Genomic DNA, 14393 nt, shown 5'->3' on the forward strand with positions numbered 1-14393 from the left:
ATCTGGACAGGGTGTTGGAGGAGGAGGTGTTTGAATATGGAGATGAGGAACTGGAGCCCATCACGCCGATACACAGGCAGTTCAAGGTGAGACAGGGAATACACGCACGCTTCCCAGCCCGCTTCCACGTCGTCCCACGGAACCATTTAGCTTATTTCTATGGAGTGTGCTGCAACGTGGGCCTTGGAAGCAACTACACAGCATGCGTGTGACGTCTCGGTGTGGCCTGATGAGGCAGAGCACACGTGCCTTCTCGCATGAAAAACGTCACTGGAAATGGACTAGAAGAGGAGCAGGTTGTTGTGGAAATGTACTCTCGTCGTTTATTTCTCGCCTTTGCCTTCTTGCCGCACACTGGCTCTCTTTGTGAGGCTGAGGGAAAATATTCCCTGGGTTGGGGTGGGAAAAAAAAAATCACTTCCTGTGTTTTCTCATTCTGGTGCCACATGCTTGTCACCAAAGGAGTGACCTTTACACGTCTCCAATACGTCAAGAGCCATTTTAAATTCAAGACATGTAATGAGACACTTTTGTTGGTGATTACAGAGTCATGTAGCAATTGACTCGGTGACAGCACACTTTTAGTCCTACTGGGAATTTCATTTAATTAATAAATAAATGAATAAATCGTGAACACCTTCAACAAGTCTTAGCATATTAAGTCTAAGTGTTCATTAAAAAAAACAATCATTTCCATTGTTTTTGCGCTTAAATATAGAATAATAAAAAAAAGTACTTAAATTATGTACAATAATTAATATGTAATACACATAAAAGTTAAAACAAAAATTACACTCAAATAATTGTTTCAAAAAAAGTGACGCAGGGAACTGTATTTATGTTTACGGTTTTGGATTTAAAAAAAAAAAAATAATAAATAAATATATATATATATATATATATATATATATATATGTATATATATATATATATATATATATTTATATACATATATATATATACATATATATATATATATATATATATATATATATATATATATATATATATATACATACACACACACACACACACAGACAATTTTAACATAAATTTTTGTCCCCACCGGACATCAGCACCAACTTGGAATAATGTGAACAATAGTCACAGCTAATTCTAGTTTACTAATTCCCACTTGTGGGGTCTGAAATCTTTTTTGCATGATAAATTTTCCAGAATTAGCAGGAATAAACTGAAAATGAACAGAAAAAATAAATCCGCCAGAGTAATCTTTCAATGGGTTAAAATGTGTGCGATGTATCATCGAGGATGATTGACAAATTGAAATTCAAAACGGTTGCACGTCTGCGTAAGACTTAACATGAAGTCACTTTGTTGTAAAGTAGTCTGTTGTCCGACCAGCACATCATACGAATTTTATGATCGCATTGATATCATTGTACGGCGTGAACTGTGTAAATGATTAATCTCGCACCGGGCAAAATTTGTCGCTCTTTGTCCTCCGTTGAGTACATATTTGACACGCGAGGCGCTTAGGAAAGAATTGCACATGAAACGCATGCAAATCAGGCGCACTTGAGATAATTGTCCGTGTGGTGTGAGCGCAAAAGATTTTGAGTCCTCGGTTTGACTCTCAAGTTAAAAAAAAAACACAAAAAACATTGCAAATATGTTAAAAGTACAACAGGCACAATCTAATATTCTGCAGACTGGATTTGTGGCAAACGGCTTCCTAAAGGCCATTCGATTGAACGAGAAATGTGGATTTACTTTTAGATGAGCTTTTGCCGGTGTTACCCGATGTGGTAACTGCAGCGGAAATGAGCCACGAGGGTCGTGGCATAAAATGAGTCCTGGGCGCAAATGAGTTTCAACAAAGTCATATATTTCTATAAAACAATTTTGTTTTGTCCTACAGGGAGACATTGAGAAAGGACTAGAGATGAAGAAACTGGTGCTCTCTGGTTTCTTGGCCAGTGAGGAGATCTACATTAACCAACTGGAGGCCCTGCTACTGGTAAAAGAATGCAATAATTTATATATTTTTTCCCAAATTGATTTAATTTGAAATTTTACTGTGATCAGTTAGGATTCTCGGATGTATTCTAAATCGGTGGTTTCAAACTGTTTTTCTGCCGCGGACCGCTTCATACCAGTTCATAACTTGAGCAGTCCCGCAATTTTGTGGGAGGTTGATGGGCTTTTCCGTGGTGTGAGCATTGCTCACTGCCTGTTGTGCAGAGTGGGCTTCGTACGTATTGATTACATATTTCCGTCATGAGAGAATGTCTAAAAGTGAGGTGTGATCACACTTGCATTGTTGTCGTTGGATGCGTGTCTAAATGACTGTCAAAGCTATGGCGCCGTGAACAAAAAGTCCCAGTTGGCTCACTTGTTATCCGACACCAGCAATGACTGACTTATGTTGACTGGGGTCTGCGTTTGCAGCCGATGCGCCCCCTGAAAGCCACCGCCACCACCTCGCAGCCCGTCCTGACCATCCAGCAGGTGGAGACCATCTTCTACAAAATCCAGGACATCTTTGAGATCCACAAGGAATTCTACGACGAGCTCTTGCCGAACATCCGACAGTGGGATGAGAAGGTCACAGTCGGCCATCTGTTTCAGAAACTGGTGAGTGCAATGTTGGCCCAACTCTCTAGTATGCACGGTAAACGGCTCCATCTTTTCTTCATCTCTCGTATAGATGTTTTGACGCCAATGGTTAGGATTGCCAATGATGTTTTTAGCTTATCAGTTATATCAGACATGGGCAAACTACGGCCCGGGGCCACATGCGGCCCATTAAATGTTTTTATCAGGCCTGCCGAACTTGAAAGAATTAAATAAAAAAACCTTATTCATGGTTTTTCTTTTCCTGTATTCTGATGTGTCCCCACTAGGAGGCGCACTCTAAGACAGATATTTTGTTGTGATGCGTTTGTTCATTTTCATTTAAAATTAAAGCATATAATTTCTCTATATACCATCTGTATTTTTTTTTCCTCCGATGAAGTGAGGGTACCAAAACACTCCATCCAAGAGCTCCTGGTCTGGCCCCTCTGTCAAATTTTAGAACCCATTGTGGCCCACGGATAAAAAAGTTTGCCCACGCCTGAGTTACGTGCTCTTGGAAATGGTTTGTCGTAAGTGACACTCGTGCTGTAATATCTGTATCGCACTCCACGCTGTTAACTCCTGGAGTTGCGCCACCAAGTAACACCCATTAGTGTTGTGTTCAGTTCCCATCTGTGCTGCATGCGTGCATGTATGGGCTTTCAGTATCATGTGGCGGCGTGTCGCATTTAGTCAGAATGGCGCAGCCACAGTACAGATGGCGGAGTCATTAATTGGCCTATTCCTCACTTCTGCTTGGCAGTAGCGTGCCCTCGGAGCACAAAGGGGCAACATTAGTGAAAAGAGTCTTACTTGTTTAAAAAAAAAAAAAAAAAAAAGGAGCTATTGCTCCAATTTTTCTCTCTCCCCCCACATAAGAAAAAAGAGATCAGCTGCAGCCGAGGATTTAATTGGACCCACTAACTTATGAAATCGTTGGCAGAATAAAGGCAAGGGTGATTTAACGGCGGCATTCATCAATGATTTAACACTTGCACTTTGAGATACTTACCACAATCCGTGCAAGAGCTCATTCTCGACTCAGTAGCCCTCGAGTTTCCCATTTTGCAATCGAAGGGGCAGAGGAAGGAAAAGACATGGAAGTAAAAGAATCATTCACTCTATTCGGTCGCATCCAAATTCCCGACTCAAAACGGGCATGATTTAACGGGGCGCATATTCATGCAGCGCCAGTCTTGACGCTTGTGTTGCAATGCACGTGCAGTGCATCCAAGCGGAGATGTTAATGAAAAGAGGTAAGGAAATGGGAAGGGAAGAGAATAAGCTGAGAGCCGCTTTGGGGAAACTGTGCACACAGACTAGAAAGTGTTTTTCATGCATTTTGGCACCATGAAGTAACTATTTAATGTAATTTTCCAGCATTTTTTTTAAATTTATTTTTTCCCAATCTGCCATCGAACATTAGAACCCTAACGTGCCATTCCCTGTGTGCCTTAATGTCTTTGTTTGATTTGGCCCATGCAGGCCAGCCAGCTGGGAGTGTACAAAGCCTTTGTGGACAATTATAAGGTGGCACTGGAGACGGCGGAGAAATGCAGCCAGGCCAACAGCCAGTTCCAGAAGATATCTGAGGTTCCTCCTGATTTGGATTATGAAATCTCAAAATTTGTCACATTTTTCATTCATTTACAGTGTCATGATCATTTCATTTTTATAGCACATAGATCCAAGTGGGGGGGGGGCTGTTCTACTGTTCTACAATTATCCACAAAAAGGTCAAAATCATGCTGACGCTCCCTTTTTTCTTCTTCTAGAATCTCAAAGTAAAACGTCCTAAAGACTCAAAAGATTGTACTTCAACTTCAACATCAAAAGATTGTACCTCGCCCTCAACAGTCACAATGGAAGGTGAGCGTCCGCCTGTGAATGTGCCTGGATGCTTTTGAGTCGATTTGCCGCTTTAAGACGTCAGTCCTGCCGACCCCCCCTTTCCTAATCGTGTATGCAGTCGGGGGCTCGGGGAAGCGCGCACACAGACGCACTCGCGCTCTTGAGGCTGTGTCTGGAAAAGTAGGCAAGGCAGTATGCAGGCGGATGTATTGAGGAGAGGTGACGATGGAGGTGCTTCTGGTCCTCAGGCTTTGTTGTAACTGCACATACGGTAAAAAAAAACAAAAAAAAAACGCATGAATATTTGTGACGCTTTTATTTTGGCGTGCGAGGATGTTTTTAATTGGGTTGAGAGATGGATTTGGTTTAGTGTCTGCTTTCAACTTTGGACTGCGATTGACGAGCTAACGGATGTGGAAATACCTCATCTGCCAGCCTGTGTTGCTTTATAGATTGATGCAGATTAATTACAGGTGTTGGCTTTTTGCTGGTTTTTAAAATCCAATGTATGACGCATGTGTCAATTTGTTTTAATTGCTGCAATGTTGTTAATTCTCTATTGCTCAGTCGACTTGGTTGACTACAAAAGAAATTTTTCGAAAGTTTTGTCGGGCAGAAACATTGCATCGTCAGTCTGTCCTGATGTTGATATTTTTACATATTAAGAAAACTAATTGGTTACCGCTCGTCATGTGAGCGGACATTTTGACAGCTGGCAACGTGTCCGTTTTAATCCATGGCAAATGTGATGAATTAGCCATTTATTCGATTTTTTTTTCATCATTAAATTAGTGATTGGACATGATTTTGGGGTGTAGTTGTGTAGATGTTGCGCAATAGTTTACGATCATATCAAGAATAAATACCAACTTGAACAATGAGGTGGTTTTGATATTCTATAAGTTATTTGACATCACTAGCGCCGCCAATGGCACGGAGGGGTACTACAACTCAAGCATGCGCTTAGCTTCTTCGTCTGCTTTTGTCGAGATGGGGGATGCTTTGAAGGTTCTTGCAGGGTCACCCGTTCCAAACAAATTGAATAAAATTCATTGATCCACAATCATTAAATTCTCGCCAGAATCTCATGGTCTCCTTCCTCTACAATGTTTTTTCTGCAATCGTCAGTCGCTCCCTGAAGGAGAGGAACAAGTTGCAACACGTGCATGGGATCGCCGCTCAATTTACGTGTTCTTAAATCGGCTTTTGCTTCCATCTGGTGGCTATTCTAAACCTTTTTGAGGGTGTCAAGCGTCAGTAGTTGCAGCGGGGCTGCTTTGCCTCTCGCCACTGTACTTCAATGGATGGCTACCAGATACCAGAAGCATCCTTGCACTTGAGATGACTTCAAATACTCACTCTTCAAAAGATTATCAGCAAGGCATTTTGAAAAAAAATAAATAAATAATCCTTCCGGCCTCCTCCTGGAGCTTGAGTATGCGTTTGCATTACGTGTATGTGAAGTCCATCTGAGTGTGTCCATTTTAATATGGCCGAAGATCTAGTAGGTTTTCCATGCTCAGATCTCTCTCGCCACTGAGCTGCTAAGAAGAGTTGATGTTTAGTGCTCTTGATGTGTGTAATGTTCAAGGGGAACTGCGGCTGTGTTTTACGTCTCCGTGGGAGCGGAACATGACCTTCCCTGCATGCCGAAGCCTCACCGCTTCTCTGCTTTTCACCTTGTTAGCATCTCTGGTGGCTTGAAGTCGCGCAACTAATCAGCTTGATTGACAGGTTGATACTTTCGCAATCTTTTTTAAGGTTGTTGTACTTTGCTTTCCTTTTGCTCATCTGTCGGTTATATAATTGATGGAGACAATATATTCTTTATCCTGCGTGAAGCACGACTAATATTAGTGCTGCACTGATGAGCTGTGAGGAGTTGAGATGATTTTCCTCGTATAGAATGTTAACAGATTTTCACTTACCTATTTATGTGGCTCGGGAGTGTATAACGTCATTTAGCTAGTTTGCTGCCCATCTTCCCTTTTTTTTTTTTCCTGTGGGAGTTTCACACCTTGAGCTGTGATGTTTGTCAAAGCGACTGCTCTTCACACTACCTTAACAGCAAAGCGACTCCTGCGTCAGTCCCCTTTTTCTCACCCCATCAGATGTGTTGAGCTCATCATAAATCTTTTGAGATTGCTTCCCTGCAACGTTACCAGGTCATGTTCTTGTCTCGTTTCGGGACACTTGATTGTGACGTTGAAGTTGGAACGTGACCTACGGCTTCTTCTCTCCATACAGCTCTTCTTTATAAACCCATTGACCGTGTGACAAGGAGCACCTTAGTTCTTCACGTGAGTACAAACTTTAGTGGAATCTTTTCAGCACAAGTAAAATTTTGTTTTAGTCAATCATAATTGGCTGCGTTTTTGTGTTTGTAAGTCTAACGTACAATATTTTCTGCAGGACTTGCTGAAACACACGCCAAAGGACCATCCGGACTTCCCGCTCCTGCAGGATGCTCTGCGGATATCTCAGAATTTCCTCTCCTCCATCAATGAGGAGATCGACCCTCGCCGGACCGCCGTTACCACGCCCAAAGGAGAGGTTCGTTTTCGCCTTCACGTGTTCCTCAATGCGGTGGCGACTTCGACATCACTTTGTTTCATCACAATTTGCTCAGGCTCGTCAGCTCGTGAAGGATGGCTTCCTTGTGGAGGTGTCGGAAAGCTCCAGAAAGCTACGCCACGTCTTCCTCTTCACCGACTTGCTGCTCTGTGCCAAAATGAAGAAGACCTCGGTTGGGTGAGCTTTCTTTGATTTTTTTTTTTATTTTGATTTTTTTCTAAATAAACTTTATGTACATTGTATATTACACATACACCAACCCACCACAATAAAATGAGCACACCTAATCTTGATCAGTTCCACACCAAACTATGACCACAATAATGCGCATATTGTTAAATTAATATTGCCGGTGACAGTTCTGGTGAAGCAACTTTGCATTTTAAATTTTTAGATGTTGAGACTAATTTCCCCATTTGCTCCACCTCCACTTTGTTTGTCGCCCTGCAGTCGTCACCAGCAATATGAGTGCAAGTGGTACATCCCTCTTGCAGACTTGACTTTCCAGACACTGGACGAGTCTGACTCTTGCCATAGTATCCAAGTCCTCCCTGAGCATGAGATTGAAGAGATGAAGATCAAGATCTCACTCTTAAAGAGTGAGATACAGAAAGAGAAGGTAAGCTTTGCTTTCTATTTTATGACGCCTGGCGTAGTTGATGCAATATTTTTTTTTTCACGTCAAAATAAGAGAAAGCGCAGTCCAACTTTGAACTAAGGTAGACTTTTCTCTCTCTTGATTTTTGCTAGGCGGGCACCGGTTTAAAGGGCTGTTTGCGCCGTTGTGGGAGAAAACACAGCTTACTTGTTTTCCAACTAATGGGAACCACTCCCCTCATTCCCTTTAAATTCAGCGCACATGAGGCTCGCACTCTACATGGCAAAAGGACTCGTTAGTCCCGCCATGATATTGGCACGCTTAAAGTACAGTTAACTGCTAGATGAGCTGAAGGACAAGCAGTAGGACGGTGGCAGTAACAGATTTCAGGCCTACATTAATGTTGCCCTCAAGGCGAGCAGACTGTTCCTGTTATTCTGATCCCGCTTGCGTGGTGCTAAAGTCTCCCACTCAGGGCGCATGGAGCAACCACGTCTTCTATTTCCAGCCTGAGGAGCGATACATGTGATAGTACTGTGACTGACTCACAGCTTCCTGGGGCGGATGTGTGCATTCATTTTCCTTGGGTCCATAGAGAATAAATAAGATAATTAGCAAATCCTGCAAAATAGGGAAAGGCCACATCAGGCTGATAAGAACTGTGATGTTTTAGTTTGGAACTTGAGCAGTTCCTAAAACAGTCTATAACAAAGAAGGCAGAATCAGTTTGGTTAATTTATTGTTTTGTGCGGAAAAAGATAATTAGCTTATCTCTGTTTATTCTGTGGTAGCATTTTTTTTTCTTGCTTCAAAACCATAATTGACATTTTTTTTCTTTTAATTTGTCTAATATTGCCATATACTGTACTGGACTATCCAAAAAGGGTGTGTAAAATATGCATTTTATTTTGTCGTTTTAGAAAGCACCAAAGGGTCAGAACCGCGTTGAACGACTCAGGAAGAAGATGAACGAACAGGAATCTTGGCTGCTGCTTCACTCTCCCACAATCCCCTTTCGCCTTCACAATAAACATGGCAAGGTAATAAAGAAATAGTCCTGTATGATTTCTGCAGTGCTCCAGTGTAGCCACTAGATGGAGACATACGCAAAGACTATAGTTGGGCTTTGACACAAATGTTTCTTGACATGCAGAGCTACTTGTTCCTGCTTTCTTCTGATTATGAGAGGTCGGAATGGCGGGAAAGCATTCAGAAGCTCCAGAAGAAAGGTGATACTAATTAACCGTTGATTATCATCAACGACAGAAGTGCTCCTCCAACCACACGTGTATATTCTTGTGTGTTTGCAGACCTTCAAGCGTGCGTTTTAAGTTCGGTAGAGTTGCAAGTCCTAACCAGCTCCTGTTTCAAACTCCGAACTGTCCACAATATTCCTGTCACCAGTAATAAAGATGGTAAGACACGTTGATTTAAATAGATTGCCAAAAGGTTTGATGTAATATGGCATGATATAGGTTCTGTTTTTTTATCCTGCTGCTTTCATTCACAATTCAGTGCTGTTGGCCAACACTGAGCTCTCCGTCTATATGTTTGTTTTTGCTGCACATTCCCACATTGTCGTGCTTTCAGGAGCCGCAGCTGACATTAGAGCCATCTGGTCGACCTCCTCCGACGTCTCTGAATGCCACAAGTGTCTCTGCTTTCACATTGATAGACATACTGCCTCCGTTTACTACATACACAAAATTAACCCTCCCCACCATGTACCGAGAACGCAAAGGCCTGTGCAAAATGGAACAGATCGCTTTTTATTCTCAAATCCCCCAATTAAAAATAAATGTGTTTGACTCCATAATATGAACATTAATTGTTCATTAATGTTCATGTCATTTTTCCTTGTGCTATAAACTAAAATTACAAATGAAAATGTTTGCTGTTTGCCAGCCAATCGCATTCAAATTCACATTTACATCCAGGAACAATTTTGCGTCTGAGAGACGTGGTTTTTTGACAACTATTCATTGTCAAACTAACATGGAGACAAACAAACACGCATGCATGCACAATGACATGAGCTGCACCGAGCATAGTTGGGGTTAAAATTGAGACCAGCTGGCGAAGGAATGTTCTCAAAATTAACTGAATGGATAACATTGCCGAGACCCCAAACTGGAACTCTGAGGCTGTTTCACTACATTCATCCTGTGACTGAAAAAAATGTCAGTGGGGCTGACGCCTGCTTATATTTGAAGATTTTTTTTTTAAACATTCAATTAATTGCGTTTAAGACTGTTCTGCATGTTGCATCATAGTCAGCGGTTCTGGATTTTTTTTTTTTGTGAAATTTGTGTGTTCTAGGTCGTGGGTCAATTTTATTTATTTTTTTTATTTTTTTATTTTTTTTTCCAGTTGGCACCCTCCCGTGTTCAAGTTTAGAAGGAAAAGTTTAAATATTGAAAAAGCACAATTTAAAAAAAAAAAAAAAATATGGCAAACTGTATTGTTCCAAGAAGTTCAATGGAAAGTTGTTTTAATTTACAATATTTATATAAAAAATGTTACAATATATTTCATCAAAAAATGTATTAGGTTGAAAGTCATAAATTAAAAAAGGAAAAAAAAAAAAAACAGGACCTTGCGCCATGAAGGGCATTTGCTCCTGATTTCCACTTGCTGAATGGGAAAAAAAGTGACTCAGCCTCAACTCTAAATATAGAACTTTATATTTTGTTTTGATCTGTCATATAAAGTTAGTGCATTAAAGTCCATGTGATGCTTTTATTCCCAGATGAAGAGACACCAGGCCTGTATGGCTTCCTTCATGTGATTGTCCACTCTGCCAAAGGATTCAAGGAGTCAGCCAGTAAGTGTGCCAGCAAAACAACTTTTGTTCCTCACCACACTTGTGCACACACTCCAGCTGTGCACACGCCTTCCATACGGCTGCTATGGAGAACATGCTCACACACATGAGCCAGTCAATCACTGCGTCAGCATGTGTTGTGGCCACGTAGAAGAGGAAGAATACAGAATTGAACATTTGTGTGATTTATTTATTCAGTCCTCCCCCGCCCCCCCCCCTGCATTATTAAGAGCACTACGAACTAAAAGAACGCCACGCGGCAGTGTTGACAAAAGTAAATCTGGTCCCGTGTGGAGGGGCTCATTTTTCATCTCATATCGCCAGAGAAGAAAGGCGGGAGAAGGTAGAAATATTTTGTCGATTTAAGGCAACGTTCCTGGATCTCCTCGTTTAATGGAGACATCTCCTAAAGAGGACGTCAGGTCATTGCTGCACGCAAAAAAAATGAACCGTCTACGTGGCTTGATTCCTGCTATCGCCACAAATGCTCACTTTGTGCTTCAATGTTTCAAGTGGGATTTAATTAAAGCCACATGTAAAGAAAACAACTGCTACTCAAAACAACTTTGAAGATTCACGAACAATCTCTCCCGCGTGCGTGCATATTGGGCTTTAGATGACGCGTCACTCACATATTCCGATTTTACAGCCGCATACGAATGAGACCCAGGTCGGATTGGAACAAATTGAAATTGTACTGTTCACACTGCATGAATAAAAATCTGCTTCGTATGGGGAAAAAAAAAAGTCGTAATTGCGCTGCGGTGTGAACATAGTTTTTATCTTTAAAATTTTGAATTATACTTCCTGTCTTATTTTGCATCCTGTTGTTATTGTGCAGTGTGCGTGTATGCGTGTGTGTGTAGCATTTAGCCAGTGGGGGGTTTCCAAGCCCACACAGAGGCTATTTCAGATGTGCCAGGAATGGACAGCTGGTGATTCAGTGCACATTGTCCGCAGTCTCACACACACACACGCCGTTTAGATATCAGATACCGTGTAACTAGACAGAAAAAGATGATTTCCTTGCTTACCATGACAGCTGTGTGTGTAGGAAAGCCGCCCACAAGAATTTTCCGGCTAATGGGTTGAAGCGCTGTTTCTTGGGAAGGCCTGTTTGATCTTTAGAAGCAAGCAAAGAGCTGAGGTGGTTACCAGTGAGGAACTATCTGATATTGACTCATGTTCCTCGTTCTTTCCATGTTACGCCCAGTGACGGAAGGTAATGAAGACATAGCTCGCTTCTGTAACGCGTCAAAACGAACAATTCCAGTATTCGGTTTAATGATGGAATCCAGATTCATGCGCATTGTCAGCAGCGATGTTATGATGGGATTTAGCGTGGCTCCTGCGGTTTTTGTTGACGTCTCCTTCATCGGTTTTGCTTATGACATTCCTTTTTGTAGAAAGCCACACTTCCTGCACTATTAAAGATAACACGTGAATGTGGTTAGTGGCAAAGAAAATGTCTTAGCAGTGTGTGTATAAAAACAGCCGCTTAACTGCTTCTTTATCAGCCGTGTGTTTAAAAAAAAAAACAAAAAAAAACGATCTTAGACGTCTTTAGCCGTCAATGGCAGTAAATGAGTTAATGTGGTTCTGGAGCCACATGAAATCAAATCAATAAATGTTCCCATATTGACAAGACGTGATTTCACTTTTAAATGGATTAAAACCATAATCGCATGGATTTCTATTTGTTACATTTCGTGCTATTATTGATTTCCCAACAATTCACCGATGACGGTTTGCTAAGAAGTCACGGCGAGTAGATAATGTTTGCGACTTAATGGCTGCTTCTTTAAGCTGAAAGCTGCTCATTCGTTTTAACGGCCTGTCACTCGTCAACTGATTCTGCGGAGTCTTCGTTTGACCCCGGATTCAACACAACCCGGGGCTAAGATTAGCATGGTGTATCGGAACACACAGCGAGGCTGCAGCCGTGAGTCAAGTGAGATGAAAAAGGATGGTATCCATTAACCTCTCTTTTAAGGGTTCAGAGACCCCATGCGGACTAAATTCGCCCCCCTCCGCGTCAGCCTTGTGTTGACCTGCCAGGGAAATAGAAACTCATGAAGTTCCAGACCACTTTGAGGTCTCTGGACACACAAAAAAAAAATATTACTCTGGCTTTGTTTGAGTTTAATCTTTAGGCGCAGAAACGTATTTCAGACGGTGAGAAATTTCCACCGAAATGTTGTTGTGCACACAAAGGCCTTCCACTGTTTATCTGAAATATTTCTTTTAAATGTATTGCAAGGTGACAATCATGATTCTGTTTCTAAAAGTGTGCGACAACAAATGAATTTATTAAAGATCTCCCAGGTGGCCTCACTGAATTCCCCCTCGGATGAACTTGCCTCTCATATCATCAGCGCAAATCTTCCTCCCTCTGCGTAATTATGCCCGCCTTTCAGGATGCTGAAAAAAACAAGCAGGCGGAACCAGACTGGATGGAATGAAGTTCATATTGTGAAAGTATTTGACTTTTTTTTTTTTTTTCTCACAATCGTAAATATACTGTCGTTGTTGTCTCTCATACTTTCTACAAGGCCAACATTCTATCGCTTGAAATTTCTATTGCCCCGCGCTAGATTCAGTTTTTTTTTTAATGTAATTATTTTTGACAAAATTCAAGCCGTCTTGTGGCTGATTTCTTACTTTTCATTTACGAGCAAAATTTTAATTACGACCTTCATGACAAGCAGCAGTTTGGCAGATGGTGAACAGCCCATCACGAAAGATGCCATGTGATTTTCAAGCTGCTTGCTTGCCACGTTTCTTCAAAATGTAAAACATCAAAAAAGAGAATCAAAAATTGCGTATTGGATCATAAAAACATGATTAAAATGGGCATTAGTTTTTTTTTTTTTTATATTTTTTTGTTTGCTAAAAATTTGTTTAAAGTATGTAAAATAGTTCAAACCATTTTTTAAAAAATTTATATCACAGATTTTCACTCATTGCAGGTGCGTCTGGAACGTATCCCCTGCAATAAACGTGGGTTCCCTGTATAAACATTCTCTGTCAGGCTTGCGGAATGTTTATATCTATATGAGATTTCAACACACTCACACGCACACACACACTCACACCCTCTTCCGTTTGTACATGCTTTGCTCAATCCCGGCGGTTCTCTTGGTGAAAGGTCGAGCCATACGTCCATCCATCATGATGTCAGGTAGCGTCGATCCCGAGGGAGCAGGTCGAGGTTCCGGGATGTATAGACACTTTATAGACAGCGTTGAAGCCTGCAAGAAATGCTACAACAGCATAAAAAAAACCAACAACACATTAACCAATATAATTGCTTGGTGGAATGGCCAAGCGGGGCCGCATCCCAGGAGAGGGACCGTCACCATCCGAGTGTGCGCACAGACTGGAAATTGATGACTTTCCGCTCACAACATGCAACCGAAAGACACTTTTGATGCCACGAACCTCTTCTTAATGATGTCAGACATGTTATTTTGTGTTTCGTCTTGACAGATCAGGCTTAAAAAAAAAAAAAAACGTGATTAAAATATTAATTTACTTAAAAGCAAGCAAGTCCCAAATGTCACTTTTAATAGTCCCGTTGCTTTTTCAGCTCGCTAATGAGCGCATTCCACTTTATTAGGAAGCTTCGTGTTGTGCATGATCATCATGTCACCTTCATTTGATCGCTCGGGAGCTCATCTAATTACTGAATACGATCTCATGGGAATAGTGGGTGTTAAAAAAAAAAAAAGTAATACTGAGTAATAATTTTTCACTGCCCTGCGAAAAGCAGGTGAAGCCTGCAAAATTATTTGGATTAAGCTGTAATTAATTTGCATAATTGCATTATTGTCGAATTATATCTTCCTGTTTATTTCCTCCTAGATTTATACTGCACCCTGGAAGTGGACTCTTATGGATACTTTGTGAGCAAAGCTAAGACCAGGGTCTTCAGAGACACCGCGGAACCTCAGTGGAACGAAGTCAGTG

At 41.3% G+C, this 14393-nt stretch overlaps 1 protein-coding gene across 3 annotated transcripts in view; it reads left to right on the top strand.

The window, feature by feature from the left end:
- The window catches only part of abr (ABR activator of RhoGEF and GTPase), a 57872-nt gene that overhangs the window by 21994 nt on the left and 21485 nt on the right, over positions 1 to 14393 (top strand). For all 3 annotated transcript variants that reach the window (XM_088279059.1, XM_088279060.1, XM_088279061.1), the window contains exons 3-15: positions 1880 to 1978; positions 2410 to 2595; positions 4063 to 4170; positions 4353 to 4446; positions 6676 to 6728; positions 6841 to 6981; positions 7058 to 7179; positions 7453 to 7621; positions 8521 to 8640; positions 8754 to 8829; positions 8911 to 9015; positions 10350 to 10424; positions 14289 to 14386. In XM_088279059.1, the coding sequence (XP_088135185.1) occupies positions 1880 to 1978; positions 2410 to 2595; positions 4063 to 4170; positions 4353 to 4446; positions 6676 to 6728; positions 6841 to 6981; positions 7058 to 7179; positions 7453 to 7621; positions 8521 to 8640; positions 8754 to 8829; positions 8911 to 9015; positions 10350 to 10424; positions 14289 to 14386 (1446 nt within the window). The remainder of the gene's footprint in view (positions 1 to 1879; positions 1979 to 2409; positions 2596 to 4062; positions 4171 to 4352; positions 4447 to 6675; positions 6729 to 6840; positions 6982 to 7057; positions 7180 to 7452; positions 7622 to 8520; positions 8641 to 8753; positions 8830 to 8910; positions 9016 to 10349; positions 10425 to 14288; positions 14387 to 14393) is intronic.

The sequence above is a fragment of the Idiotropiscis lumnitzeri genome, chromosome 17, assembly GCF_059441095.1.
Source record: "Idiotropiscis lumnitzeri isolate Australia: NSW breed Sydney's pygmy pipehorse chromosome 17, RoL_Ilum_1.0, whole genome shotgun sequence".
NCBI lineage: Eukaryota > Metazoa > Chordata > Actinopteri > Syngnathiformes > Syngnathidae > Idiotropiscis > Idiotropiscis lumnitzeri.